This window comes from Tinamus guttatus, unplaced genomic scaffold (assembly GCF_059628265.1).
Source record: "Tinamus guttatus ecotype Peru unplaced genomic scaffold, ASM5962826v1 Tinamus_guttatus_pri_ptg000368l, whole genome shotgun sequence".
Classification (NCBI taxonomy): Eukaryota; Metazoa; Chordata; class Aves; order Tinamiformes; family Tinamidae; genus Tinamus; species Tinamus guttatus.
This window is the reverse complement of record NW_028288902.1, coordinates 2,542,567-2,560,460: the sequence shown is the minus strand read 5'-3', so window position 1 is coordinate 2,560,460 and position 17,894 is coordinate 2,542,567. Positions and strand designations below refer to the sequence as shown.

At 38.9% G+C, this 17,894-nt stretch overlaps 1 protein-coding gene across 1 annotated transcript in view; it reads left to right on the top strand.

The window, feature by feature from the left end:
- ANO6 (anoctamin 6) overlaps positions 1–17,632 on the top strand; it is a 66,273-nt gene extending 48,641 nt beyond the window's left edge. Inside the window, exons 11-20 of the mRNA XM_088530364.1 lie at positions 2,576–2,721; positions 3,932–4,009; positions 5,480–5,705; positions 6,560–6,729; positions 7,314–7,411; positions 8,530–8,660; positions 9,183–9,388; positions 15,369–15,568; positions 16,024–16,129; positions 16,970–17,632. Coding sequence (XP_088386490.1) covers positions 2,576–2,721; positions 3,932–4,009; positions 5,480–5,705; positions 6,560–6,729; positions 7,314–7,411; positions 8,530–8,660; positions 9,183–9,388; positions 15,369–15,568; positions 16,024–16,129; positions 16,970–17,176 — 1,568 coding nt within the window. The 3' untranslated portion in view covers positions 17,177–17,632. The remainder of the gene's footprint in view (positions 1–2,575; positions 2,722–3,931; positions 4,010–5,479; positions 5,706–6,559; positions 6,730–7,313; positions 7,412–8,529; positions 8,661–9,182; positions 9,389–15,368; positions 15,569–16,023; positions 16,130–16,969) is intronic.
- The last annotated feature ends 262 nt before the right edge of the window (positions 17,633–17,894 follow it).

Here is a 17,894-nt window from a genome sequence, read left to right as displayed (position 1 = left end):
ACAAAGTTAAGCTGCAAAGACATAGTGATATCTGCAAGGTCTATTAGTATTCTTATCATATGTCTACAATATAAAGAGGTGAATTGTATTACACTAATTCAATCAAAATTGCACTGAATCCAAATGACCCATGGTCCTGGTGCAATTTCAACTGTAATTTTTTTTCCAGCTCTAATACTTCTGTAGACCTACTGGTCCAAAATAATTTAAGGCCTATTAGACTTTTAGATATTTTATTGCATCATTATCATGAATAAACTTCTTAATGATTGTCTTTTTTTTACAATATTTTCTTTGAAAATCTCGAAGTATGATAAAACATCAGTGAATTTGTCCTCAGGAATCAACCCTGTATATAACATTGCTCTAGATCAGAATCTCTGCCAAGTCTGTGGTAAGGGCAGAGCTCCTGGACAAAAAACAACTTCCATTTCACTTCCTGCTATCACTGGATCCCCTCCCCAGACAAGAACAGTTAAATAAAGAATGTTCTCTTGCAGAGGCATTTATTTTGGTGATGCAGCTTAAGAGGAAGAACTACCTAGACCATATCTGAGTGTCAGGGCTGAAAGGAGCCGCAAATTCCTGTGTGAGATGGAATTAGAATCTCTTGGTTATGGAACTTTGGAACACTGGGACCAAGTTAGGTTCCAGGTTATGGAACTTTGTTTCCATTGCTAAAAGGAAATGTTGTTTCAAAGGAAAAGGAGAATGTTAAACGCAGCAGCATCTCCTTCTCTGTTCTGAAAGATGCAGTACGGCTGCTAGGTTGCTAGCAGGAGAGGTTGTCTGTGTTACAGGCCTGTGAGAGCTGCCCTCATGTTACGTGCCCTTCTCCTGCTGTTAGCCCAGAGGCTATCGCAGAAGAGGCCCTGCACTTTAGGGCTCCCCAGAGCCTTTTGCAGCTGGAACAGATCAGTTAATACTTTTTCCTGTGATTTGGACTGGGGCCCCAACCAGCAGCTAGAGGTTCATGGAAGAACCTAATAATCTCCTTGCTCTGCAAGCAGAGGCAGATGTGATACTCTGGCCCACTGCTTTGAATGGTCTTTGTGCTTCCCAGCGTGAAGCAGCAGATAAATGCCTGTGAAAGAGACTCGGGAACAACCGGGGGAGGATTTCCTGAGGTTTTGTCTGTGTGCAGAGGCCAAGGTCACCTCTCAGCCCAGACCGTGGAGTTCTCTTGTTTTAAGTGCTTTGGTTTGGGGGATTTCTCGACCACACCTGATTTTGGGAATAACCTTAATATTTGGACTTGTAACTGCATGCCGTCCATGTTCCATCATTCAGGATGAGGGGCTGAATTAATAAAAAAGCCACGCTTAGAGTCAATTACTCCCAGATGGTGGGAGCGCAGTGAAGAGATGTTAACTCCTGGAGGCAACGCTGCGGAGCCTCACCACTCATTTATCTGCTGGGGCACTGTCTTCTGCCATAAAGCATCCCAGCCCACATAATACTGACACCATGGTCCTCAGCTCCACCCAGCCTTCCCAGGTGGGCCTGTCATTGCCTATGCTGCCAGATTTACCTGTCATGTCTCAGGCCAAGCCAATGAGTTTGATTGAATTAATGTCTATTCAGCATTACTTATGCATCTGCATACCTGGTTCCCTAGTGCTCTTAGTTCTAGGAGCACAGCCCAGGGAAACTGCTGACCCAGCCCAGAAAGCAAAATATCTTAGCCCTTGTACCATGCTATGGAAAAAGAGTCACCGTCCCTTCAGGTCAGTCCTAGCAGTGGAGGAAAAACAGCTGTGTTTAAACAGTGCTAGTATTATTGACTCTTACAGTCCTCAGACTGGTAATTTGTCTATGCAGAAATTGCAGTTTGCATGAACATTGCCTCTCCCGTGGCAATTTTCAACATACTGAGTTTTTCTTTTCTAGACATCTTATACTCTCCAGCCTTTTGTCTTCAACCATCCAAACAAACTGCTTTCTTATGCATTCCATGAAAAACTTTTTCAAAAATCAGTCTATAACAAAAAATCAAAACTGTTCACATTCTAGCCTTATCCAGAAAGGGAGAATTTTTTACATATTCTTTAGCACGTGCCTACAATAGAATTTATCCACAAGTTTCTCTCATTAAAGCACCTACTATATACAGAGCAATAATTAGATAAAGTAGATCAAGTTATTTTCTCCAGGAATTATCAGCCATCTGAATAACAAAAGGAGGTTTTAAAGCTGCTTGTTTTCAGTTTGGATAGCAGAACATAGGGTATTTGGACCTGGATATGCTGAACTACCCCAGTAAAGATACTGAGTAAGGATAGGATCGCTTCTTGTCCCCGCAATGAAGAGAGGTAGGGAGCCGAAGCATCCGGGCTCTACAGGGTCACTGTCACTCCTTCTTCCAGCAAGATCCAGATTCACTTGGCCTACTGTTCCACGAGTTATCTTCTCCCTCGGAAACAGGAGGCGCCATTCCACAAGCCTAAAAGCGTTTTATTCCATTTCTGTGGAAACTATACAGAAAACTAACGAGCCACATGTTATATATATCCTAGGGGTCAAGCAATGTCCAACACTCAGATAATAGTGCTGACTTTGTTTATCTTTTGGATAGTTACCTTGTTTTTGGAGTTTTGGAAGCGAAGGCAGGCGGAACTGGAGTATGAATGGGACACAGTTGAGTACTTAGAACAGGAAGAACAAATTCGCCCAGAGTATGAAGCACAGTGCACGCACGTAGTAATGAATGAAATCACACAGGTAAGGAATATATGTTAAGTGGTCATAGCTACTGTAATAGACATGTTTTGAAAAGGCACTATGAAGACAGTGAGTCTGGAGCTGTTTAACTCAACAGTGCTTCAAAGGGAGCTGATAAGCTGGCCTGAAAATATTCAAGTCATTTGAGGTTCCTTGAGGCTCCTCTGGCATAAATGAGCAGAAGCTGGCAGAAGACTCTCTACCTTACTAAATCCTCCAAGAAGATATTTCAGAGGCCAGGATCACAGAGTATGTACTGTCTTTGTCTAAAGAATACATCAGAAGAAAAAAAGGTGTTACATTATACATGATGCGGAGATTTATTTTTTTAACCAAAGGTGGTTCTATTTGAAAGATGTGTAAATAGGCATTGTTGCTGAGTACATGTGGATAAAATTATGATTAATGACAACAAACTCATAGGGACAAAGATAATCCTCCTTTCAATGATTTATTATTTGGTGTTAATATTATCACGAGTATTTATGTGCTCATTTGCATTGTATCCATATTCCATCTACTGATAGTAGTGTTTATTAGAGGGCACCTGAAAAGTTCCAGAATTAACTTGCATAGCAGAAACTATCAAGTGTCTTGTACCTGGTTCCGTTTAAAAGCTTATGAAACTGTGCCACCTTTCATATACAAAGTCATAGCTAGGACATTCCTTTGAGACAGTTCAAATACTGAAGAATGTGCTAAAATGTAATGGCTTTTCTCTCCAGAGGTCCTCTATATATGCAGTAATGTTTGACAACACAATACCAAGGCTGGCACTTTTCCTGGGAGATTTGTCCCATTGTCACAAAGGGATAAACTAAGTAATGCAGAGGCCAAGTCCCAAAATTTTAATGCCTGCTAACTTTAGCTGAGGAGATTTGAAAGCTAAGGATCTTGGGGTCCACAGTCAGCAAAGAAGAATGGCTCCATTCAGAAGGATCCTGTTATAGCTGAAGTCAGTAAAGGATGAGGACACTCAGCCTCTCTGGAAGTCATTTTTATCTTAGAACAGGCACCAAAGGTGGCACCCTGAATCAGGGAAGACTTTTTTAGAAATCTTGGATCAATATGAATTCTAAGATGACAAAGTAGGAAAGGAAACAGAACTAAGGAGCTGTTCTCAGTCTCATAAAGTGTTACCTGGAGCACACAAAAGAAAAAGAAAAAAATGCTTCAATGCAGACTTAATCTCTTTGTAAATCTTTTGCAGCAAGAAGAGCACGTGCCATATACTGCCTGTGGAAAATGCATTCGTATGACTTTCTGTACCAGCGCAGTTTTTTTCTGGGTAAAGTTCTCCACTTATTCTTTCACCTCATTAATTCAGTTCTTTAGTAGATGTCTAAAAAAAATCAAGCTCCTCCTGAACTTTACTGAAGATAACAAAGGAATAGGCTCAGCTGGTTTTCGATCTGCTGCTTAATCCAAGCCCATAAAGCAGTCATAGTCACCAGACACTCATTAGATATACAAGTGAAAACATAGTCAATAGGAAATATGTAGCAAAATATTCTGTAGCTGTAACTAGGGAGTGAGGCTTGAAAATGCGGTCCATTGGTTTCTCCCTCATTATTTCAAAATAAATGCTTTTGCTTCTGAGGGGAGTGGGGGACAGACTTTGTTTTATACCGTCTTTTCCCCAATGATTTCTCTCCTACTTGTTCCAGCTATTTGATTCAGTATCGTGTCTCACACTACTGGTTGTCTCCCAGGTTTTTTGTTTGTTTGTTTCACTTAAAAGAGCAAAGCCGGGAGCTCTTTAATCTTCCAGTGCTGCTGTTTTAATTAAAATTAAAACTTGAAAAGTCCAGTCATCCATGAAACAATACATAACACGGTGAACAGGCCCAGAGACTTGAAAAGCTCCTATGTTTTACTACGCGGCATGTTCTCCTATCCTGTAGCACAAACAGGAGATGAAAAGAGCTCGTCCTAGATAATAGGAGACAATGACAGAAAGGAGATAGAGCAGTGCCTGGCAGCCCAGGAGGGCTGGAGTTAACACATCTGAAGCACAAGAAAAAGAAAACTGGCTCCTGCTGGATATAAATAAGCAGAACTTCAGCTGAAGGGAAAACACTGGGGCTAGTTTTACTGTTTGTATTACTGCACTCTCTTCCAGTGCAGAGGGTGTGGAGGGTGGTGGATTCACATCAGTTTAGAGACAGTAAGAAAAAAAAAAAAGAGAGAGAGAGAATCCTGGCCCTGAGGAGTTCAACCTGAACAAGAGCTAGATACTAGCAAGAAATAAAAGCAGAAACAGAAGCAGAGGTGATGAGCAATATGAGATGCATGGAACTTGATTACTACTGCAGATCAAATGCTCATAGTCCATAACACTATCATGAGAAAGAAAAGATACTACCCCCATTGTCACTGCAGACCTACATTTGCCATCCTGCCTAATGTTCAGTGTCAGAGAGATTCCTTCCCACCTCCTAGAAATATCATATGCCTTGAGGCGTAGGACTTGATTACCCATCTCATTATCTTAGCTAGAGTAGCTGCAAACCTTATTATTAATCATAACACAGTCCATCTCTTTCCTACAGATTGACCATGCTGTGCAAAAAAATACTTTTTTGGATTCCGAATTTATTGCATACTATTTTATTTGAGTATCCTCTTGCTCTCCTGTAATAGAATAAAAGGAACATAATCTGTTTGCTTTTGCCTGTTGTGAAATGTGTTTCAAACTTGCTGGCTTTCCCAAAGCCAGTGGTTCAACATTAATGCATTTCTCATATTCTCTTGGCAGATTGTTTTGATTATTGCTTCAGTTGTTGGAGTCATTGTCTACAGACTCTCAGTTTTCCTGGTGTTTTCTGCAACGTTGCCACAACACGTTAATGGAACACAAGCAATCCGCAAGTACCTGACTCCACAAACAGCTACTTCAATAACTGCTTCAATCATAAGCTTTTTGGTCATTATGATACTGAACATCATATATGAGAAAGTGGCAATCATGATTACTGACTTTGGTATGCCTTTTTGTACCTCAGATAGAAACTTTACCTAAAATAGTAAGAAAAAATAGAACTTGCATATGTAGTAACTCCACTAAATGAATACCTGTATCACATATTTAAGAATTTTCCCACTAAATCGTGCAATGCCATCTAGAATTCTTCAAATACAGTATTTTTCTCAGTATCAAAGAAATATGATATTCAGCTTTTTGCTCTCAAACTGTTTGTATAGCCAGCATGAAAGATCAATTGTTTACAGTTTTGTGCTTGTGAAGCAGGCAAAGCAAAGAGAATTACTGTAATAACCAAGCTTTATGATCAGTAATGCATAACCCATTCAATTACATTAACTTTTGTTTATGGGGAGAATAGCTATTTTCTTGTAAATAAATGAAATAAGATCATTGTTCCAAAACAAGATACTATCCTCTTGTTATTGAATAGATAAACAGTCACAAATATTATTATTCTTTATGTCTAGGCCATCAGCATTAAAGTAGCTATTTCACTTTAGATGTGTAAAGTAGTGTAGTGTTTTAATATCGTTTCATTTTCATCAGTTTCAAGTGTTACATTCTTTCCTGAGTGTGCTGGATTTGGGAGATTTTTTTTCCTGAGTTATCAGAATTTCTGTTTGTTCTTTTTTTCAGTGTCAAAGAACTAATTCATTCCTATAACCCATATAATTTTAGAATTATCATAGTGGCTACAGCATACATAGAGATTCTGTACAGTTATCTAATTTCTAATGCTCACAATCATATTAAGGAATACAAGGCATACACATACTTTTCTAAGCGAGGGTCAGAAAACCTACTTGTAGGTTGGAGGGTTAAATTTTTTTTCTTTCTTTTTTATAACTACAGAGCTTCCAAGGACACAGACCGAGTATGAAAACAGTCTGACCACAAAGATGTTCTTATTCCAGTTTGTCAACTACTATTCTTCATGCTTCTACATAGCTTTCTTTAAGGGTAAATTTGTAGGTTACCCTGGAAAACCAGTTTATTGGCTGGGAAAATATCGCAATGAGGAGGTAAGAATGTATCAAAGTGTTTGTCTGATAAACACCAGTAGGCTGGATGCAGGTCCAGGTCTTCTTCTGAAGTTAGATGGGTATAATAAAAATGTATAATGCAGTTGTGCATATTTAATGTAAGGGTTCAAAAAGTTACTGCCTCCCAGGCCATATGCATAAATGGAGTTTACACAAGTCCATTTGGGTTAAGAATTGTATTTTGAAGACCCAGACAATCTTACTTTCCAGCCATCTGTGAATAGCATGATGAAGAACAGGAGAACATCTTCAATACCGACTTTGGTCCTGCAAAGCCTCTATGTTCTGCTGGATGTTCCTTGTGTGGTGATAGCACAGTACAAAGCTGCATGTCTTTGCCTAGTATTTTACCCCCAGTGGTGACCTGTCAACTTGCACGGCAACCATACACAGCCTGGAACTGGCTTTTATATAAGTTATGAAAAAGATTGGCCTAAATAGTTTTCTTGTATTGCTTATATATATTGGTATCATAATACACTAGGAATTAATCATTTTAAATGCCTCAGTTATCCCTGAAAAGTTTCCCAACCTCCAGTTTTCATATCTCTCCCAACCTTTAGTGTGATCCAGGTGGATGTCTCCTTGAACTCACAACCCAGCTTGCCATCATCGTAGGAGGTAAAGCAATCTGGAATAACATTCAAGAACTGCTTCTTCCGTAAGTTCACTCAAGTTTTCTGCTTTTTCATATTTGAAGTGTGAGATGCTTCCTTTGCTTGATGCATGCAGGTCATTAAATCTGATAGGAGCATTTTGCTTTCCAAAAGAATAAGAATAGTCTTTCAGGGCCTTTTCGGACCATTTGGATATCTCCAGTCTGAACTTCTGTCTCTGTCATTCTATTGATTTTAGTTCTACGCAGAAGGGCTTCTGTGTTCTGCAAATCAGGCTCAATGTATTTTAGGCTAGATTTTTAAACATGAGGCAATAAAAAAGAATATGAAAATGTTAAACTAAATACTGTTACTTAATATTGAATTAAATGACTTGTTAAACATTGGCCTTTTTAAAACCATGTATGAGTTACTTATTTAACTCATTTAATTTTACAATTATATTGATATTCATAGTTCCTAAATATTAATATTTAGTGATGCAGATCTCTGGAAGATCATGTTTTAATGTAAACAATAAGAAAAGTAATAATAATAAATATCCACCACGCAACTTTGATGAAGATACTAGCCAGTACTCTCTTCCTACTCTCAGGTCCTGTTCTTTATTTTAATACTGCTCAGTGACAGTTATCACTTGGAGTATGGAAATGCAAAGTGCTCAAATGCTAAGTATGCTTCCAGATCTGGTTCTTGGCCAGTCTCTCATTCTGCATTTCTGGTGGACATTTTTCCTCCTCAATGTTTTATATTTTTTCATTTGAATGTGGTCCTTTGACTGCTGAAAATAACTACACTAAATTCATTACTTCTCTTAAATTCTCATTCCAGCCTTTCAGATCAGAAGAAATTAATGTTTCTACTTACAGACCTACATTTGATTTGATTTTCTTGAACTTCATGTGGTCGTTCACCTGTACAACATGAGTATAAATAAGTGCCATCCCAATAAGCTATCCTTTTACGCTCTTGTCCATGGTTAAAAATAGCTGCATTTAGGATAAAGCAACAGAAAATTATACTCATGTATGTTTCATGGTTACATCATATTCATGTAGACACTGTTCAAAACTATAACAGCACAAAAGCCAAGTTTTTTCATTTACTGAACTTTTTAGGTTATTTTGCCAATATTCATGGTCTTTTTCTCCCTGGCTGACAGTTGGGTTAAGAATCTAATTGGAAGATATTGTGCAGCTGCTAGATCAGAAAAAATTGTTCCACGCTGGGAACATGATTATCACCTGCAGCCCATTGGAAAACTTGGATTGTTTTATGAATACCTTGAAATGGGTAAGTAGCAGTTTAGCTTTGCTTAGTCCAGAGTCTGTGCTGTATAAGTATGTTTTAAAGAAAATGTTCATACAAGCAATGCTTAATACGCCTACAGACAGAAGAGATATGAATATTTCCACATTTCAAGGCAAGTTCTGATGAGCCATTATAGACAGCTTCGCTAGTTAGCTTTGCTAGCTTTTATCGAGCAGCTACACCTCAGTTCAATTAATAAGTAAAAGACACAGCAAGTGATTGTACAAAGAGATACATTCTTGCTTCTTTTACTCCATCATTAGGAACCTGTATCTAGAAGCCAGAACTCTACCATCTTCTCCTACTCTACTACCAGAGAAAATGTTGCTGTTATTATATTATTTTGTTCATATGTCCTCACAACACAAATTGTCTGAACATAAGATTTACTAGGAATTTAACATCCATGTCGCCTTTCTCATACTTTAATGTATGTATTCTCATATATGCTTGTCTCCAGCAAGTTAAAACTTCATCAGTGTATGTAACCTCTCCCTTCAACAGTTATTCAGTTTGGATTTGTCACTCTATTTGTGGCATCATTCCCTCTGGCTCCTCTTCTGGCTCTTATTAACAACATGCTGGAAATCCGCCTGGATGCCTGGAAGATGACAACCCAGTTCAGACGCATGGTTCCGCAGAAGGCACAAGACATAGGAGCGTGGCAGCCCATCATGCAAGGAATAGCCATTTTGGCCGTGGTGACCAATGTAAGTGCTGCGTCCTCAACGCTGAACAGCAAAATGCCCTCACTGCAGCTGAATGTGCATCCAGTTGCCATGTGTAATGATGCATATCATGCCAAAGTGACTGCAGGTGAAGCACTGAAACTGTCCTAAATAAATTACGAGCTGAAGTCCCTTAAGACTTTAGCCCCTGTGAATTAGGCTGCTAGTTACTTTCTGGATGTTTTGGAAAGATAACATAGTTATTGTTCAAAACATGACATCCAAATAAAAGAAATGCTTCTTAGATGATAGTGTTTCCAGAAAAACCTTGTTACAAATGAAGGCTAAAGAGCACCTTTCCTAAAATTATAGCACATAATTCTAATTAAAAAAAAGATATTTTTGAGAGTCTACAAGTAAATGCATGAATTAAAAAAAAAGTCATAATTGAGTCTTTTTAATTTGTGATTGTTTCTAATTGTTACAACTATTATGATCGTGTCTTCTTAGTTAAGTTCGGCTTTAAACAAGTTTGCATTTAAGGCAGTAGTTCAACTTCTTTCCTATGTATACACCTTTTGAGGTGTAAGAGCACCTGCCTTTTGAGAACAGAATGTTTTTTCCTGATAATTTTCAAACAAAAACATTATGTGATTGGTGCTAAACTTAATTTTTAAATGTGTTCTTTGAAATATTTAGAAAAGCATTCTTTTGCTCATGGAAATAGTCTTAGTAATGTAATTCAGGCATTTCAAATCTCACATATGATTAAGTTACCAAAATCTTACCTGAGGGCTCTGTTTTTTAGGAGAAGGAGGGAGAAACTGTTGGACATTGCCACCATAAATTATTTGATTGTTTATTCTTAAGCAACATCTAACATACTGTCTTTCAAAAATTTCCACTACCGCCCTTTCTCCAAGAAATAGTGACTGCTGGTCTCCTCTACAGAAACAGCAAAGCCCACCTATACCTAGCCCTTTTCAACATGGTTGCTGTTTTTTACTGTTATCACTGAGTTTAGGAATTTGTTTTGACGCCATAAAAAGTAGTCACTTCCTCTAATAGCTACTCCTTGCAGTAACAGGACCGTGTTGCACTGGCTTACGAGCTTCTGGTGAAAGTTAGAAGATAGGGGTCAAGTTAACCGAACTTTCACAGGAATCTGCCTGTTTCCGGAAGGATGGGCAGAGGAGTGACAGAATTGAGCATTCAACCAGCTAGTAACCTTCTGGCTGGGGGAGCTGCTTAGAGTAAAAGGGCAGTTCAAATTCAAACCAGGACATGAACTTTCCTTCCTCAATCTCGGGTGCCTTCTATAGTCATTAGGTGCATGGCTAGTCTGGGGTCTTATCTACAGGGCTTCTGTTATTCAGATATAAGGAAATATATATATATACTTTTTTTTTCCCCACAGCTAGATGAGTTTTCCTGCATATTGTTCTCACTTTTATTTTCCAATCTGAAAAGTCTTTGTTTTGCCCTTGGAAGGGTGGAGATACTTTCAAAGAATAGAATGATGAGACTCCATGACCTGATGGCCTGTTGAGCTGCCATCTTCTCAGTAGCTTTGTTTCGTTAGTGTTAAGGTTGAGCCAGTGACCATATTGAAATGAGTTCAGAGTAGATTTCATTGAAGAGGAAGATTTTGTATCTTAGCCTCTGCTATCAGATATGTTTTCAACCTCCCAAAGTGGCCATTATTCTCTTTTAGAATGCTGTTTCACACTATATCTGTTTGATAGGTACGGTAAACATGGATGGCCTGTAGAGAGGGGATTTGGGGGATCATAAAGACAGCGAAGGAGGCAGAGGGAGAAATGTCAGAAGAAAAAAAAAGGAACCTGAGGATGGAAAATTTACAAGAGAATCTAGGAGGCAAACAACAAACTAGAGTGTGTGCTCTAGCTGTTTGCACTGCTCTGCTGAGGCAGCTCAGTCATAAATCCAGCTGTTCTGCTGGCACGTGAAACACTAGTAAATTTGGTGTTAAACTTTGAAATAAAATGATGCAATTTTAGTAACACATGTTCAGATTGTTAGAAATATCAGATGACGACACACAAACTCTATGGCTTTTTTGTTTTAGTGCTTGTATAAAAAGTTCTTGATAATTCTCCCTGCAAATTAGGGAGAAAGAGCAAATTCATAGTTGAAACAGAGCTATAGTTAGAAGGAACATTCTCAGTGCATCAGGAATTCATTTGAATTATGCTGCTACAAAACTTATATAATAAAATCCAAAAGAAAAAAAAAAAAGAAATCTGTTCCTCTAGATTGAACTCCAATGTATTCTACTATTGGATAAACAATCTCAGTCAACCCAACCAAGTCTTGTAACACTACTAGTGTTACTACTAATAAAAAATTAGATATGCTTCTAAGGATTATTTTAAAATATTGCTAGGAATGCCTTAACCATATTCTCGATAACATCCATGGCAGAGTTTAAGTTGCTCTGGTGGCCTAAAGGCGACTCTGACGTATAGACTTCTCTGTTAGGAAGGTATTTGTGTCCCTGTTATGGACTCTGCAGAAAAATGATCCAGCAGTAGTTCCACATATCTATCCCTATCCATGGACAGCCCAGTTGAGGCTAATGGGAGATTTACAACTTTAAGAAGCCTGACTGACTCCAAATTCATATTCCTCCCTACATGATTAAATACTTCCAACACTCAAGTGATATCTCTGAACCTGTGGAGTCCTTTATGTTCTGGTTTTACTCTCTCCTTGTCCTCCTTGATGAGAAGTCCATCCCCGTGTTTGCTGCCTGTTAAGAGCGGGCATGTCTTTTCTAGTGCAGCCCTTCGTGGAGATCTCACATGCTAAGTACAGTTAATCTTAGCATAAATGAAGTACATTTGCCACTGACATCAGTGAGGTTATTAGCAGACCTCACTGGACAAGAGAAGGTCATGTTTACTTCTCTAACCTTTATGTATGTTTTTTTTTTTTTTCTCATTTGACATCCAGGATCTAATATAGGCAGTCTTTGTTTTACCATCCCTGCCTTTGACTTAATTGATTTTTTTCTCACTACGCAGAAACTGTGTCCGTTCTTCTCTATGTGGCTGTGACAGCAGATTAGCAGTTACACATTTATAAACCATATCCTCCTCCCCTTCATATATTTCCTCTGTGAGACCTGCTAGGTCACTAGTAACTTTCACACAAAGCTGTCAGTTTGAGACTTGCTGCTCAGCCACTGAACCTGCTATTGCATGATGCCAGAGCATCTGTTGTTGATTTGAAGACTTTATTTTAATTTGTTACAGTATAAATGGAAAACTGTGCTAAGCATAGGTTGCGAAGGAGAGAATGCTCATTTGTTTGTGCTTCTCCAGAGCAGTGTTCTGAAGTGGAGCCCACAATTCAGGAGGAAAAAAGCTTTTCCTTTGAGAGGATGCTGCAGAATTAGTTTTCATAATTCTGCTCTTGTAGCTCTCTGGAGCACATCTGGAGATCATTCCAAGAGAGGAGAGAAGGAGTCAGAACTCAGATTTATGATTATGAGAGACCTGGGACTTTCAAAAAATTCAGTAAGAACAACAATTAAATACCTTATTCCAGCATCTTTTTTAAACAATACATAAAAAAGCAGCAAACTCATTTGGTCTGAAGGGAGAAAGTGGTGGGGTTTTTGTTTGTTTGTTTTTCCTTATTGTTTAGTTGCTATTAGTTCATTTGTGGTCTGCTTGGCTGCAAACCTCATAGACTAATCAACAATAGGAAATTATATTTGGCTAAAATGTTTTGTTCTTTTACTTAAATTAAAAATGTAGGTAATTTTGAATAATTGAGATGTGACATATTTTCCCTGTAACTGCAAGACATAGTAATATCATATATTCCTGGTCAGCCAAAACAATATCTGCTCTACTTGTAAATATAAGCAATACAAACATTTGATTTGATTGCACGCTGGTGTATAAGGCTTAAAAACAAATTTTAGAAGTGCATGCCACCTACATTTGATTTAAGACAGAGTATGCTACAAAAAGAAAGCCTTTTTGGTGTATTTAAACCTTGAAAATTTTAAGCAAGTTTATTGCAGTCTTAGGCCTTCTCCCTTTTCTTTCTCATCAGCCAAATTAATGTTCTCTCAATTAAAATAAAACCTAACAGTCTTCTGGGGAGCCAGATGAAGATTTTGGACCACAGTCTCATGCTTAAGCAATGTTTCTGCAACTTTTGTCTTACATTAGCTAGAGTTTTGTTTGTCCAGTGCTCCAAGGAAATCCAGCTGGAAAGGTAGGACACTACAGCGGTGCTCAACATTGGGCAGCAGTGGGGCTACCCTCCAGGTAGGGGAGGTCCTGCCTCTTCCTCAGCATCTTTCTGCCTTCCCTTCCCCTTCTCCCCTGGCCGCTGCCCGTTGGCCTGGGGCAGAAGCACTTTCACAAGCACATGGGGAACCAGATCCGGGAAGGGATTCCCAGCCAGGTCAGTGCTATGATCCGATCCCCTGCGCAGCTGCATGAGCACTGGGGCCAGCACAGGCCACAGGGGAGCTGCTTGGCTGGGGCAGAGGCTGTTTAAGCTGACACAGGCACCACAGTGTTGTTTGGGGAACAGCAGAGGTGCCCACAGATACATTCACCCATTATCCTCTCTCCCCTCCTCTTTTTTGCACGCATTAAAAATACCTCTTCAGGCTGGGGCTCTCCTGCTGCAAGTGCTGTACTAAATTGGACAATTTTTGCTTCATCCCATGAAATTAAAGAAACCCAGCCTGCAGCAATTGCAGACTGACACGAATAGGAATAAAATACAGATATTCACTAGCTCTTAAGTTCTTCTAATCCCCATTACTGATTCTTAACTTGGTCCCTTCCTCCATCCCACGTCTTTCCTATGGCATTTTTTTGCCCCTCTTTTTTTTGCCTCTCTTCTTCCCTCCCTCTGATCCCGTTAGCTGCGTACCTCACACTCAATTAAATTTCTCTGCATTGCTTCTTTCCAATCCGATTTTGGAGAGTTTTTTTGCCAAAGGACAAGAGATGGCTTTTGTAGCTTTGGCACACAAAAAATCACTCTATCCTTGGTGCTACAGAGGTTTGAAGTGCTGAATTAGCTGGGCAGCCTCTTGCTAGGCGCTGCGTTACAGATTTTGCCAGTGGAAACCTTTCCCCACAGGAAAGTCTTCTGAATATGCAATAGGAAAGGAGGATATTGGATTAAACATAATTAACCTGTCTTCCAGAATAGGATGCTTTGGGCAGTTCAGGAGTTTAAAATAGACTCACGGTAAACTCACAGCCCTGATTTCCTATCTTGTTTGTGACAAGCACACTGGGTAGGACAGTGACTCTCTTAGGAGCAAGATAACAAGTGGCCATGTCATATGTTAAACAGCACTATGCAGCTGCTACTGAGACACAAGAATTTTCTTGGCATCAAGAACAGTTTCCACATGTCCTGAAACAGAAACGTATGAGAGTGCAGCTGCCAAGATGAATTTGAACTGGCTGTCGCCTCAGAAAGGGTGGGATGTTTCTAGGGTCAGAGGTGGATCAGCTACGTATATAATTTATCTTATTGTTTAACTCAAACTTCAGAATTCTGAGTGAGATTTGTTTTACTATTCCTAGAGGACTCCTTTGTCATTTTCCATAAGATTCACCAGGAGGGTTTTCCTGTGCAGACCACAAGTACATCTGATAGCCAGCGTGTTTGCTGAAGGTTGCCTTGCAGCAGCGTAAGCTGAGTTTGCTGACCTGCACAGCATGTTCATGAGGAAAAAAGCGTGTTACAGTGCAACTTTCTAAAGGCTTGCAGCAGAGCTCATGTAATCTTAAAACTCTGCAGAGTGCACATTCCAGAAAGAGGTTGTTTTGTGCCTGTGAGCGACTGCAAGCTCCTTTATGGAGGGAATCTCTAGCTAGAAAAGCAGGTATTTTCTATTTTTAGCTCTGTATGGGAAATTTTGAAACATTAAGTATATGGAAAAGCTTTGCATATTAAGGCTTGTTTCTCAACTGCTACACTGCTTTTGTCTTATTTTTTTTCTGAAATGCAGGCCATGATAATTGCGTTTACATCTGACATGATTCCTCGTCTGGTTTATTACTGGTCCTTTTCAGTCCCTCCTTATGGGAATCACAGCACTTACACTATGAAAGGCTATATAAACAATACGCTCTCTGTCTTCAATATATCAGACTTCAAGAATGAAAGCAAGCCATTTCCCCCTTGGCTTGGGAAACAAACAACATGCAGGCAAGTGTCAAATGATCATTCTTTTCCAACGACAAGAGCAGTAAATACCATTTAGTACTATCTAAATAACCTAATTCTGTTAAAATATCCAGTAGGAAATGTTAGAACACATTAAAAGACAGCCTAATTTGAATGGCAGAATTGAGTAGCAGACCTTACTCATAAATCTGCTACTCAGAAAATATTTACTTCATTTTGTTTTCCTCATAATTGATACAGTCTTCAAAAAAATACTTTAAAAGTGATTTAAGCCACTCTTAACAGTGGCAATAAAAGGCATTTCAAACTATATCTCACTCTGCAGATAGAAAGTTTACCCCTCAGTGTAGTTCCATGCAGCTAACCGTGACGCAGGATGCAGTACACAGGGACATGTCTTGCTCCATCCTCTGGCCATAGCACATTACTGCAGAGGTTCCCAAACGTTTTTTCTGACTTTCCTGCATTGCTTTCAGATACCGTGATTTCCGCTACCCTCCTGGGCACCAGCATCAGTATGAGCATAACATATACTACTGGCATGTCCTTGCAGCCAAGCTGGCGTTCATCATTGTCATGGAGGTAAGTGCATGGAGCTTGCAGCTTTAGATAGCTGCTTTCCTCTTCACTTCATGTGGAAATTCCTTCAAAGAACTTCTGCCCAGGCAGGCCTCTCAGAGCTTTTAGTTAGCAATGTTTGCACCCTTTTTTGCTCAAGAACTTTAAAATGATATTGAGATACTAAGTCATACCAAAAATATTTTTACATATTCTTAGAGGAAGTTTGTGCACATTCTCATGGACACACATGCATAATACACGTGCACTGACAGACTGAACTGTCTGTCACTGAGAGAGGGAGTCTTTAGATGAGCCTCTGTGGTTAAAAAGCAATTACTGCTTTTAATGCAACCAGAGTTGGGGCTTATGGAAAGATGGGAGCTGGTCTCCAAGACCAAGGGAAAGGAATACTAGGTAAATATTGAATTATAAATATATTTAGGGCCTGATCTAGGGGCTACAAAATTATCAGAAACACCTTATTTTTTAGAGCAGATTAGAAAATGTTTATAGTCCCAAAATCACTTGAACAAACCTGAAAAGATTTTAAAAGAAACTGTAGCTGTGTATTTCCACAATGTGGGGGAAAAGGAAAGCAGAGGGTACTAGGGTTTCCCCAAAGCAAGCAGAGAAATCAGTGTTAAAATCAGGATTAGAAAATCAGAAATTCTTACATATTAGTCTGTTCTTGTGATTATTGCATTCATTAGTCATTACTGCTTTTTAAAATACTGTTCCACTGTCATAACTAGATACTAGTGCTCAGAGTCTCAAGAGATAATGTGACATTTCATCAATAATAATAATAATAATAATAATAATTCAACCTGACTGACATTTTTTCATTTTCACCTTCCCCAGCATGTCATATACTTTGTGAAGTTTATTATTTCATATGCAATACCGGATGTATCACAAACGACCAAGAGCAAAGTTAAACGAGAGAAATACCTAACACAGAAACTCTTGCATGAAAATGATCTCAAAGTGGTGAAGAAAACCATGGGGAAAATAGCTGACAAATTTTTCAAAGGAGTAGATGGTCCTTTCCGACCTAAAGCTGAATAAGTGCTTTTTTATACGAAATAACAGTATTTAGTCAGCTTATACCTATGCATACATTACCAACAGCTAATCAAGCACTTTGGATTAACTCCCTCTACTAAATACTGTATCTTGCAACTGTCTCCTGCACATTTCCGTGTTTCCCATAGGCAAATAAAGCCACTGGGACTCAGCGAAGAATTGTCACTTTTTTTAAACAGCTTTAGTATGACATACTTTTCTAACATGTGACGATAGATATTACTTATCATCTTAAGAGTATGCAGATTACTTCTGAAATGCATAGAGTGCTTTCCACTTTGTTTAGGCATCCGCTATTTGATCTGTTGTAGAACTTGACTAAAACTCTAAGAACCAGGATTGTTTTCTGTAAGACTAACATCATTTCCTGTGAAAGAGTTTGGATCGCATGATAAAGCAAACACCAAAAGTATGAAACGAAGAGGAAAAACCAAACTATGAAGGAAAAAGAAGGAGAATACAACTCAAAATCCTGTTTTAGCAATTTCTATGGATATACTGACCATTGTTTTGTGCTGCATTGATTAGATATGCAGACTGGAATGGAAAATAAGATATTTCTATTAATCACGGGCTTAGATCCCAAGAAGCAGCAAGACTGGAAGCCCATCCTGCTCATCAGTCTCTATGTAAACAGGAGAATTGCCTTTGAAATCAATGCATACAAACTGACTTCACAGCACTCTGAGCGAGCAGAAAA